Below are 12,796 nucleotides of genomic sequence, written 5' to 3' on the forward strand. Positions count from 1 at the left end.
AAAACAAACCAGAGGTGGTCTGTTCCCGGCAGTATCCGATACCCACGGAATTTTCGCATCTTGCCCTACATGTACATGTTTCAACAATGTATTCAACTGCTCCTGTGGCTTTAACAACATACCCTGTTGTGACTGGAGACATCGCAACAGCTCTTGCTGTTGTGCTAACACCTGTTGCAACTGGTCATTATTCCTATTAACTGAAATTTCATTGACCTTGACCCCCGGTGTACTATCTTCAGCCTCAGGTGATACACTTTCAGCTGACACCTGGTGCACTTGACTCCGTTTGGGGCGTGACCCCCCTTCAATGTCACGGAAAAGTTCCCGTGCTGCATCGCGCATCTCACTGAAACTTTGGGAAGGTTTGGCTAACTCAAGCCTGCGCAGCTCCAGCCTAACAGATTGAATTCTAGCACCAGCGACAAACTGGCTGATTAATACCCTGTCGCGTAACCCCTTGAGGGCGCCCTTCTCGCCTTCTGTCGCGACTTCAAGGATTCGATCATGAAGTCGCATAAGCGATCTAGAAAAATCCATCAGTGATTCTTCCTCCCTTTGAGTGCGCTCATAGAGGGCTTTTTGAAGAGACTGAACAGTCTCGTCCGCACCAAAACTCCTCTTAAGCAGTTTCTTTAGGGAAGCAATATTGTTTTTAATTTCATCCCCATGGCACTTAATCTCCTCCCGGGCTACCCCTGTTAAATGCTGAATAACAACCTTTGCTTGCTCATCCTCCGGGATACTGCATTGCTGAATGTACACATCTACTTCATCTAACCATTCTATTATAGTGGGGTCCCCTGCCCTTGTGGGTTTACCCGAAAACTTTGAAAGCTTGATTGGGCGCTGTGATACAGCCCGAGGCTTATCCTGCTTTAGGGCATTTGTCAGCCCTGTCACCAACTGGGTTATCAAATCTGTTTCTGAGTTAGCCATAATATTTGCTTCTGTGCCAAACAAAAATCCCTCAAGCACTCTCAATCAAACTTTCATAACTTGGGACACACTATTGCATATGTACACAGGTAAATGAGATAATGAGCAAACTACATGTATTAGGCAGACTTCAAACACACCTCGACAATACAACAACTGGGTATTTTGTGTTTTCAGGGCAACCCTTAATGAAATTATAGCCTACGTACTGTTCAACATACAATTAAAGGTGAAAGTTCATTAATCAGTCCTGCAGTTACAATACCATGAGCTGTTTCACCAGTCGATCCAGGCCGGAGACTTGTCAATCCTCAGTTCATCCAACGCAGCGTTGAACCGTCACTCCAGTACAGCAGGTGTAGCCGACTTGACTGTTGCCCTCTCGAGCTCCCCACACCAGTAGGCCCAGTCCAAGCGAGTCTCGGACATCAAGCTTCACGCCTCTGTCATCCAAATAGTGCTATCCGTCACAGCAACACCCCCGTTGTTCGAAGTGCAATAATTCAACGTCCAGCGAAGGCGTTTGTGTAGTTGCGGACCCCGTCTCCTCGCAGCGAAGACCGTACGTCCGCTGCCCACGGGTCTCGGTGCGGATCAAACGGCAGCTGTCATGGCACAGCGGACTTCCAAGACAGTCCGCTTTTCAGCAAGTCAGGCTCGATTGGGAAGGCCTGCAGCTCAGGTCTCGGTTGCATCAATGGATCGACGAACTCTAAAACCGTTCGCCGTATTTCGTCCCGTCTTGAAGCTAGCTAAGCAGCAGCCCAGGCAAAATGATCTCTCGACGATACGCTCCAAAATTCTGTTTTTGTCGTCGTCCAGTTCACGTTTCAAACACGTTACCCACACCCCATCCGTGTTACCAATTTGTAGTGTTATTTTGCCGTGAAGCAAAGGGGTATAGGCTTCAATAAAACTGGAACGAAAACATACACACTGACTCTTCTATGTGATTTACTTGTCGAGCTGATTTATTTTGCTTCTGTCCACCGAAAATCATGCCGAAACTTCCCTCATGTTTCCACATATCATTCTGCCACTCATCTTTCCTGTTGCGCGTACTCTTTTCCCGCGCCTCCAAATGTATACATTGTAATCATTTATTGTCTAGCGTATGACCCTGGCGACCTCGGCGGGTCTGCCCAGATACGGATACTTTTTATAGGTCTTGTCTGACGCCCTCTCTTGATCGCAATAATAACACAAAAATGCATGGCCTGACAAAAGATTATTTCGCTACATACATAAGGAAGAACGCATATTAATTTGGCAAAATAATGCATAATATGCAGGTGGCATCAGTCTTCACAGACTTGTTTGTAGGAATAGATGAATCTCCACTGAATATCAATTCAAAGGGATTCCATTTTTTCATGAGAGTCTAACGGTACAGTTGTGTTGACAATGGAATATCCCTCAATCAATGTCTGTACTAAGGCGAAAACCTGTGCACACGCGATTACGTTAGAACAGATATTTAGTCAGCTAGCAGGCCTGCGTGTACATGTATTGAAAATATAACAGTAATGTCAATTATGCAATAGAATATATGCAGGTGGAGCATTCAAATTAAAAATGCCGATTTTAGTCGTTTTTGTATTGATTTAAAGTAGGATTTAGATTAATGATTAAAATAATTCAAATCAAACAACCCTGTTCCCCAAAAATACTCTACAAAATGCATATCAAGTATAAGAAGAAAGTCATCGGATAAATCGATCTGTCTGTGAAATGTATGTGATTCAACACATCTGAACTAAAATTTGTCTTAACATTTTAAACAGAAATTCAATGTTTGCTATAAGTTAGCAATATACATTGCAATGCTAATAATCTGAATAAAAAAGGTGATTAAATATGTATCTGTGTATCGAATGAATCATGATCCAAAAGCAAGATTAAATCGAATCAAATGAAAATCGAATACATGTATGAGCCTTTATACAACACTCGGTGCTAACTACAATCATTGTTAGATCTCCAACTCTGCAACTTTTTAAAATAAATCTTTCGAAGTCATTTACCAACTTATTCTGGTATTTTGTTAACCTGTTAAGCCAGTTTGTTTTTCTACATTAACTGGCAACCATTGAGCAGCCTCAGTTACCTTGCTTAAAGAACTTCTTTTCAAAATTGCTATTTTTTTGCACCTTCGACAGAACACTCTCCTTTCACCATTTTTAAAACACTTTTAAAGGTAAACAAGATATCATCTCAATGAAATGAGCTACATTTCATATTTATTTCGCAGAAGAATGCAAATGCACGTGTCATCTGTCTAAGTATATAGGTCTTTACTGGTGTTCCAAATATACAAATTATGTCAATTATGTAATACAATATTTATTTTAATAATTAAATGCTGAAAAACAAATGTGTACAATACGTTAAATAAAATAACATTGCTATTAGTGTTTGCTCCAAATTTTAGTTTTATAGCGATACCGACAGTCGATAATTTATTGATAACTTCACCATTTTTTATATAAATGTTTTGTGCAACTTGCAAGAATCTGTAAGGAAATTTCCCAGTCGGCAAGTTATCATTTGCAAATAAACATTGTATGGGTTGTTATTATTTTACTGTTTGTACAGGAATGTACTTTACGAAGCTAATGTTTATATAATACAATACTGGAAAATCACTGTGTATTTTAGAAAAAACGGTTCAAGTATTATTATAAAATGTGAACATTTTTATCTTTAAAAACAATTATGCATGCACTCATTTGAGGGAAATCCGAATATTATGAAGTTCAACAAAATATTTATCTGTGAACGTTTCATTCAATGATGGTGAACCACAGTAATACCTCAGATTTAAATACCACAGTCCATAAACAACAAATGTCAATCGCAGAAAAAAAAATGGCATTTGGCATTGGTTTAAGACGCTTAAAAAGCCATGTTTTAGCTATTATTTTAGCCTGCCACCTTCTATATATTGTAAACGATTTCATTCCAATACACGGAGAGAAAAGACTAGAATCTTTTTTCTTAGGAATGAAAGTGAGCAAGAAGCGTGTCCTATTGATCCATCTTGATCAATAATGATTTTAATATATTGGCCACTTGAAACAGACTTTTTTCTTCCAACCATTTTCTTTTCGGATATTTCTTATCTGGGAATGTGCAAGACACTTTATCTAATGACAATTTTATTAACATAATCCAAGGGATCATGGGCGGCGGTCGCATGGCTCCCGCTGGTTTCTCTGTCACTACACGGTCCGTCAGCACCAAAGGCGGTCTCCTGCTGCATCGGGACCAGATAGCTGTCGTCTTTGACACCAGGTTCTTCGCGATGTTCGATGGGTCGCTTACCAACCACACCCGCACTAGGAGCTGCTACGTAGTCACGGTCTCCCTCCAACAGTTCTTCCAGCTCGTTAGCAACTTGGACGAAGGTGCAACGTGATTTTGGGTTGTCCTGCCAGCAACATACCATTATGCCGTAGCTGTATCAGTCAGCAAATGTAACAAGAATCATTAGATGCTGCATGCTTGATCGTATATCAAATTGTGTCTGCACTTTTACTTGAAACCCCCGACAATACACTTTCCATTATTACTGATTACTCGAGCACATTAACCCTACATTTTTTGAAAAATGTTTGAGAATTGAGTTACCCTTTTTTTGAAACCCCAAACAAAACACTCTTCACAGTTTCTCACAACTACAGAGTGTTATATTCCTTCTTTAAAGTAAGAAAAACTTCTGAGAGTGAAACAGATTCCTTCACTTTTAGAAAAAGTTGAGCAAAATACAAAGAACCATGTATACTTTTACAGCAGTTAAAACGACATTAGATGTGTAATTTTTTAAAAGTAATGGTGAGCGCTGTTTGAACATACACTTCTGGCGGGCAGTTCTTGGGAGCATCCATGCGTTGACCTCTCTTCAAGAAATCATACACATCTTGGTTGGGAATTCCTGGATACGGTTTTGCACCCTTACTGAAAATCTCCCATAGGAGCACACCGTATGACCACTGTAGAAATGCAAAGAAGACAAATATTTTTTTTCAATGTAAGAGACCATTCTAATGATGACTGTTCAATTGAGCTACCGAACAGTTGACATGAGCAAGCTGGAAAGGGTAGCCAAGATTAACGATGATTGACCAAACTACATTGTATTTGAGTCTTTATTGAACTGTTTAATGAGATCTTGTGTCAAATTTAAATAAAAACGTTTATTACTAAATTAACTTAGAAATCAGTTCGAGGTGGGCGTCTGAAGACGAAATACTCCAGCTAATGAGGGTCAGGCGCCTTGAAAACATACCCGATGTAAATTATCAATAAACTGACGTTTCATGACCGGACATCGAAGTTCATGTAGTTTCTCTTCGAAGGATAGTTCCACAGAACGCAAAGTGATGTGTTTTGCTTTCTTTTCCGTTAAGATCTTTATCTAAACATCATCTAACATTCCAATCAAAGATGGATTTAATTGCGTACCACGTCAGTCCTGGCGTTGTACACTCGACGTTCCATGGACTCGGGAGCCATCCATTTGATAGGCAGCTTAGCCTGGGCATCGCCGCTTGTGTAGTAATCCGATTCGTGCATGTCACGGGATAGTCCAAAATCCGCTATCTTCACCAGAAGATCACTATCCACCCTAAAGAGGTTGTTAAAAGTTGATCTTACTTTGGGGTCACATCATTTAAGAATTGCAATGCCATTAATTCGAACTGTGGAGTTAATTCAATGAATGCATGTCCCTTGGTATCTCTGGTGCATTAAAATTATTTTCGATGAAACAGCTGACCTATTTCGTTTCGGTTTGCGGTAACACCATGTGGTAATAACTACTGCTTAGAAGATATTAGTTCTGAAAAGAACTTGTCCTGCTCATTATCAACTTTGCTAAGTAGTTTTTTGTTCTGATAAGAACAGTCCTGTTGTAAGTTCTAAACGAACTGACCGATTTCTCGTAACATTCATTTGGCTTTTACTCAAACACACGTATAAAGACATGTGTAAAAGCCCCGGATGATATAAAAGAGAGGATACACGTACATGCAATTTCTGGCCGCAAGATCTCTGTGGACAAACTTGTGCTGAGCCAAGTAACTCATACCGAGTGCAGCATGTGAGGCAAACCTCATCAGCAGAGATGTCGCCAAGGTCTAAATTGAAAGTAAAAACCTCCAATGAATAAATAAATACTGTTCTCAGATCAAAACACATGACATACTGTTTACGAAATGGGACAGCATTTTGTTCAATAAATCTTAATATTAATTATTAAACGTAACAACATGTACCAAAATCACCATTGAGTGAGCTCCAAACTCATGCCACTCATCACCTATTCTTTTATCAAACCTTCCACTACCTATTATCAGTGATGGAGGTCTCGAGGCCGGCCTCGGCCTCGAGGCCGGCCTCGAGGCCGATTTTCATGGCCTTGGCCTCGGCCTTGGCCTCGGAGGTGCAAGGCCTCGGCCTTGGCCTCGGCCTCGGAGCCTTCCGGCCTCGGCGAATCGGTCGAGGCCGGCTCGAGGCCGCCCATTTTGATGTGTTTTCTATTCTAATTAATTTTAATTTTTTACCGTATCAAACCCTCGCGATTCTGCCGCAGTGGGTTCCGTGAAACGAACGCATATACAATGTACGCACGAATGAACTGGAAATGGTGGCATTGAACGTACTCACTCACGTACCTAGCATCTTCGCCTAGCCTGCGCTTCAGCTTTCCATGCGCCTGCAAGCGCAAGCGTTATAACTGTTACCGCGTGCCAGACTACATAAGTCTAGCACCAATCCCATCTGCGTACAATAACATGTGGTAGTAGACTAGTCTGGTTGCAGTGTTGTACAAAATTGTCTCGTTTCGCCTCTGTACCCCGACCTTTAAAAATGATTTGCGGCAAGGTGCAGAGAGCTTAATCATTTCTTTTTATAGGCCACTGTTTCAGTAAAAGTCTGAACTTTCTGGGTACGATAGAGTGTGCTAGTCTGTACCATTTTTTTTCATAAAGATATGATAAAAACTGTTACGATATATCAAGTAGATTTTATTTTTACACGGTGATTTAAATGAAAGTTCCGGCTCACACGGTAATGTTTGGCGCAAATGGTCGATATGGAAAGCGCGATTTCAGAATTCGTTTTTCCATCCAAATGAATGCAAAGTTCTGAATGAATGTTTTAATAATAGGAGTCAGTATTCCTCGTGGTACCAGGATACTTTTTTGTATTTTTAGAGCCATGTTGATACTTATTACATGTATAAGCACGGTTTGAAATTGACTAATTTGCGTGGTTACAGATATACGGCCAAAACCTCTGGACAGTCCCTACCTCTTGCCATGATCTTAAAATTCTTCGAAGCCATTGGATTCAAATCGGATGATCCGAGAATTCATGGTCATTTTGATGAACTGAGTGATATCATGCACGCATGTTCCGTGTTGCCGTGTTGTTTGGAGCGGGATTGGCCATTGCCAGACTTATCCCGTTGTGTGGAGCGGGATTGGAACTATGCTTTGCCCGTGCATAACGGCGGGCCGTCTGGCATTGTCTGGTTGCATCGCGGTGTTTGCTCGGCGCGCGCCTGGACAGTGCGAAGGTCGGTCGGGGGGGGGGGGGTCGTAACTTTTTGGTTATGAGTGGTAAAAACCTGATTAAAAAATCAAGTTGTTGTTTATTTAATGGGGATTCCTATGATATTAAGCATTTTGATAGGGTTGATAATAAGATTAATAAAACATGCTAAAAGTAAATAATGTAAATCTTACAGAATAGAAACTCAAAATTTGGCCATTTAAATCGTTGTATTTCCAAAGGGCAAACACCTATGAGCCTGATTCAAACGCCATTGATTTTGTTGGGTAATTTGCTTTCAATGATACAAAACTTGAGATTTCTTTCTTTAAAAAATATAATTCGCCGGACTCCCTACAAGAGGAAACCCATTGCAAGCTGTAAATTTGTAAGCCAGGCACTCAAAAACTCAGTGAATTCAACTAAAAAGATGTTAAAACTCCAACATAATCTTAGCCTTGTTTTAGTGATTATATTTTATTACGTGTTTTGATAGCTGGCCTCGGCCTCGGCCTTGGCCTCGGAGGTGGTGGCCTCGGCCTTGGCCTTGGCCTCGCGGTTGTGGCCTCGGCCTCGGCCTTGGCCTCGAAGGTTGTGGCCTCGGCCTTGGCCTCGGCCTCGGAGGTTGTGGCCTCGACTACAACACTGCCTATTATCGACATTGATCGCTCTTGACTACACACCTGTTTCTTCTTGACCAGATATGTCTTGAGGTCACCGTTTGCCATGAAGGGTATCACCACCAAGGGGTTTTTGTCCGCGTCAAAGGTCAACCCCAGAAGCCCAAGAACGTTGACATGGTCGAAGGTTTTCATGATCAGGCCTTCTTCCAGGAACTTTACCACATTTTTCGGGTCCGAGGTGTCTATACATGTAAAAAATAAGGCAATTATATGTGTAAACTGGCACGCTAAACTTACATTTGGCCAAGCTACTACACAAAAACAGGAACTTGTATTTCAACTTATTTTCATCACCAGAGAAATGCAATAACCCAGAGACACAATCAATTCAGTTCAAGAACATTTTACAACCAACAATTCGCAATTCTGAACGAAAAGACTCTTTCGGCTCTTTCATTCAAGATGCACATTGATTAATGTTTTTCGTTCCTCTTTCTCGGTATAAGGTCATCCAACACCTCTTCTGTAACTCTAATCAGCAACAAGTATAATCAAGACCAAAATGCATACCATTCTGAAATGGGCCCTTTTTTTAACCGAGGAAAAACTTTTCAATGCTTTGTTTTGAATCCATGATACTGTCATAGAAAACATCTCTCACAAATGGCCGACATTCTCATCACCAACCTTGCACTGTCTTTACGGCCACAATTTGATCTTCCCCTGACGTATCGTGTAGAACAGCTTTCAGTACACGCCCAAATGCACCTGTAAAATTTATTCAAGTGTTTTATACTCATCTTTGCTGATTATCTTTTGCTGGTACGAAGACTAGCCAGCTGGCAGACCAACCGACCTACCGACTTACTAACAGACCCAGCGACTGGCCGAGTCTAAATAATTTTCTAAGGGTCGAAACGTGAAAATGTGTTTCATTCACGCCAATAACGGTTTGCACACACAGCCCCTTTATTCTCAGGTAAAATAACAGCTTACTCTTTGAACTCATGAAATGTTCATTGTTTCCTCGTACAAAGTCACTACCTTGTCCGAGAGTTTCCCCAAATTCCAGTTGGCTGAAGTCGATATGGATGTCGTCGGGAACAAAGCTGACCTTGTTGTTCAGGACAATGCGCTTTTGTTTTGGCTGAGTAGATTCCGACTGTTTCTGGGATCTATACCACTTGCGTCTTTTGACGTGGGAGTCAATTTCTGAGGAAAAGAGATACAATGTCGCATTAACAGTAAATAACGTAATATAGTGGTAAGTTTACGACCACGATCAGGCTTACAAATCAACAGACAAAACAACCTTTGCATGCTACACAAGATTCACAAGTTGTCTAAAATGGTAAACACAATCTTGACAAAAGAGTTCTATTTTTATTTTTGTTTTTGTAGAGAAATTTGTTTCATCCTGTCTACAACTTGACAATTTACAGTCAAATGAGGAGCACGCCATTTGAATTCTTTTGCCGTGTATTTTACCATCAAAACCGGCTGCCCGTTAGCGGCCACCTTGAGAGTTTTTTTAGAAGTAGAACATAATTTAATACGGAGATGTGCAGCTACGTACTGTTTAATTTGTTTCTTAACTATCATAATTATGTTTGAAAATTAGGAATTGATAAGTAGCCGGTAGACACAAGTGATGAAGGATAATTGGCTTTGAAATTTGAAAGGGTTTCGTGTTGTTTACCATTTCGCCGTCTTGCGATCAAGTGATTTTAACTTACAAGAGCATACTCATATAGACTGAGATGATACTCTCTCTTCACCGCAGTTTTGTGCACCTGTTTCTAGCACTCAGGAAATAAATATTCGAGTAAACTGAAGTCATCTCTTGCCACCAGCACTTACCGAGATGAATCGCCACTATCCTGCCCAATAGTCTTCGGTCGTGGGTGCGCTTCCTTTGCAATTTTTTGCAATACACGAAGGTAGCAGCGAGCAGTATCGCCATGGAGAGTGGAATGACCAAACTCGGTACAAGTATAGCGACAAGTGGCACCGTACTGGGATAGACCAAATAGCCCAACCTAAATTTTAAGTTATTGTGGCGAACCTATGGAATAACACAAATGAAATAATAAACGATTCAACATAGACTTGAATAAACGATTCAACATAACTGACATAGACTTAACCAATTTGTTAGTGTCAACGGTATAATAATCACTTTTGAAGAAACAATCAACAATGACAAAGTAGTGTAATTACGTTTTTGGGAGAACTGGCCGAATGTTGGGTGTTTTTTAACCTTTCGGATTGAGTAATACAGATGTTCAATCCATCTGAGGAACAATGTTTAAACCTTGCTTAATAATATTCAATCCTAGATGAGCCGCTTTTCTTGGTCATTTTACAGCCAGAGGGGTCTTCTCTTCAGATTTCGGGAGTGTAATGACCGAATATTATGAAATTCTTTGACCGAAGAAATAATGATTCAAATTTGTTAATTGGTTTGCTTTCATAATGTCGAAACAACTGAACAAAAACTGAGAAAGAACATCACATTTACAAAGTTATACTTAACATTTATTTGAAAAGGTCCAGAAAAACTTCATTTCTTTTGGATGTTTCAAGGATATAATATTAAATAAGCACAATGAAAAATTACCCGCAAGTTTGTAAGGGCGTACAGTGGCGGATCTATACCGGGAGGGTAAGGAAATAAGCCTCCCCCTTGGGGCCGCACAAGAAGGAAAAATCTCGAAAGAAAAGAACAATTGAAAGCTACCCCCCCATTCAAAAATGGATCCGCCCCTTACTTACCCATACCACAGGCAGACCTTTCCCGGTATCTTCTCCCATGTAGTCACCGGCTGCTGGTGCCTCATCGGGCAATTCACATACGAGTGTTGTCCCAGTGATCAGGCTAACGGGACATCTCTCTACGCCGATCGTCACGATGATTTCTCCAGCTTTGATGGCGCTGTCAATCCGCTCGCCCTGTCAAAGCATCCACAGCTAATTCAAGTTCAATTGTTTGAAAGGAAATTTATTGGTATCTGCATTGGTATATTTCGGAAGAGTTTAGTCTTTTCGGTTGTGACAATTAATGCTCAACACTTTTATTTATTTCTAAATACGAAGGCCATATGGCTGTATCACACGTAAGAATTTCTGTCGTTTTTCATGTACATGAACTCCTACACACCGCGTGAGGACTGAGGTAAAAAAAAAAACCTTAACTTTTATTTCACATCACATTTACATTTGCTTTTGAAATGACTGATCTGAGTGTGATATGAAGTTTTGTAACTCAGCAAGAGTTACCAAGTTAGGCCTACTGTATTTTTGGAAGATCCACTTGATTCAGGAGGAAGAGACATCAACTTGAACTTATCTTGTGTCACATATGAGAGGTGTTATCACTTTGCAAAGCGCTGTACAAGTGTGCTTCGTGCACGTTTACCGACAGGCCCCATATATCTATATATACAGATAGAAAAAACAATGAAAGGATAGGCGCATAGAATAAGACACGCGTATACCAACCGTGATTGTCAAGGTTTCTCCTTCTTTTTCCTTCATACCACCTTCAAATTTGTTATACATTGGATCCTCAAAGTACTCCAAGTTGGCATCGTTATCCTGAGACCATGTCAACAGTTGAGTGACCCCATCCATGATGAAGCCAAAGGTCAAGTTTTCATTGCTTATGTCGAGGTCTGTTATGTTAGGAGACGGGCATTGCATCTCTGTTGCAGATTCACCTTGACATTCCTGCGAAATAAAGACCCACATCAGTAAGTTGACAATTCTGTCCAGCATTAGCTCCGGTTGACAATGGCACCCCTCTTTGTTTCTACTTTAAAACCGAAATGTGTTTAATGATGTAATGGCTGTCATTCTTTACACAGTACCCTTATTGCAATGTTCACATTTTAAGTGGTTGTTTGCGGTAACTTAGCAAAATAGAAGTTTTAAATGTTTCCTAATTATATATGTTGGAAGAATGGAGCAAGTAGATATAATAAAGGAGGTTAAGCGAGGATAGGGCAGATATAAAATCATTTATACAGATAATAAGTATAACACATTTCTCACCTCATTTGCATTAGTGACAACGATTTGACGGTTTCTACTTGTGTTTAGAAAAGTGCCAGTAACCGTCAACATTCGACCACCCCTGACAATTAAAATACCGATAGCAAATACTGAAAATATATTCTATACACTGAAAGATATGGGCTGGTGTAACATCACTCTAAACAATTCAGAAATGCACGAACATGTTCACTTTCAGATATTTGAGCAAATGACATTTGGAAGTTAAGAATAAAGCATAATAGTTCACTGTTCACTCAGTTAACAGTTGTCTTCAGTAATAAGAAGATTTGTATTAGTCTGCTTCTGAAAACAGCCATGCATAAACTTGGCTGCAAGCTTGCTACTTGACAGTGTATCGCGTATCTAACAGAAACATAACATTTCACTAATACCAGGACCATTTTCTTGTTTGTGTATATACCAAAAACACTATACCAAAAAGCTATATTTAAAACACAGACATTTTCATAGGACAATAGAGGCTGTAATAAAAACTAGGTAGAAATAATGTGGTCGATAAAAATTGAAGTATATACCAAAAACACTATATACCAAAAAAGCTATACAAACTAGCCCATCATGTTAAAACAGATGAAGACAAAAAAATCATGCAGACTCAC

The 12,796-nt window shown here is 40.2% G+C and overlaps 1 protein-coding gene and 1 long non-coding RNA gene across 2 annotated transcripts; both read right to left on the reverse strand.

Annotated features, from left to right (window-relative positions):
- Positions 1 to 4,081: 4,081 nt before the first annotated feature.
- LOC119738484 (tyrosine-protein kinase receptor Tie-1-like) lies at positions 4,082 to 8,312 on the reverse strand. Its single transcript, XM_038213388.1, has 5 exons — positions 8,181 to 8,312; positions 5,968 to 6,077; positions 5,404 to 5,566; positions 4,795 to 4,931; positions 4,082 to 4,397 (listed from the first exon to the last, which is right to left on the reverse strand). The coding sequence occupies exons 1-5, from the start codon at positions 8,310 to 8,312 to the stop codon at positions 4,082 to 4,084; spliced, it is 858 nt and encodes a 285-aa protein (XP_038069316.1).
- Positions 8,313 to 8,339: 27 nt separating this feature from the next.
- Positions 8,340 to 9,237, reverse strand: LOC119737804. The gene is made up of 3 exons (XR_005272406.1): positions 9,165 to 9,237; positions 8,808 to 8,888; positions 8,340 to 8,362 (listed from the first exon to the last, which is right to left on the reverse strand). It is a non-coding gene; the product is annotated as an uncharacterized LOC119737804 (long non-coding RNA).
- Positions 9,238 to 12,796: the final 3,559 nt, after the last annotated feature.

Source organism: Patiria miniata, unplaced genomic scaffold (assembly GCF_015706575.1).
Source record: "Patiria miniata isolate m_02_andy unplaced genomic scaffold, ASM1570657v1 HiC_scaffold_3, whole genome shotgun sequence".
In the NCBI taxonomy this organism is placed as follows: domain Eukaryota; kingdom Metazoa; phylum Echinodermata; class Asteroidea; order Valvatida; family Asterinidae; genus Patiria; species Patiria miniata.

What these genes read in the sequence shown, in the direction of transcription:
- LOC119738484 (XM_038213388.1), bottom strand. Translation starts at nt 8,312, where the DNA reads ATGAAAACCTTCGACCATGTCAACGTTCTTGGGCTTCTGGGGTTGACC. An exon ending in CTTGCGGCCAGAAATTGCAT is followed by an intron (nt 5,567 to 5,967) that starts GTACGTGTATCC and finishes CAACCTCTTTAG; the next exon opens with GGTGGATAGTGATCTTCTGG. An exon ending in AAGAACTGCCCGCCAGAAGT is followed by an intron (nt 4,398 to 4,794) that starts GTATGTTCAAAC and finishes TGACTGATACAG; the next exon opens with CTACGGCATAATGGTATGTT.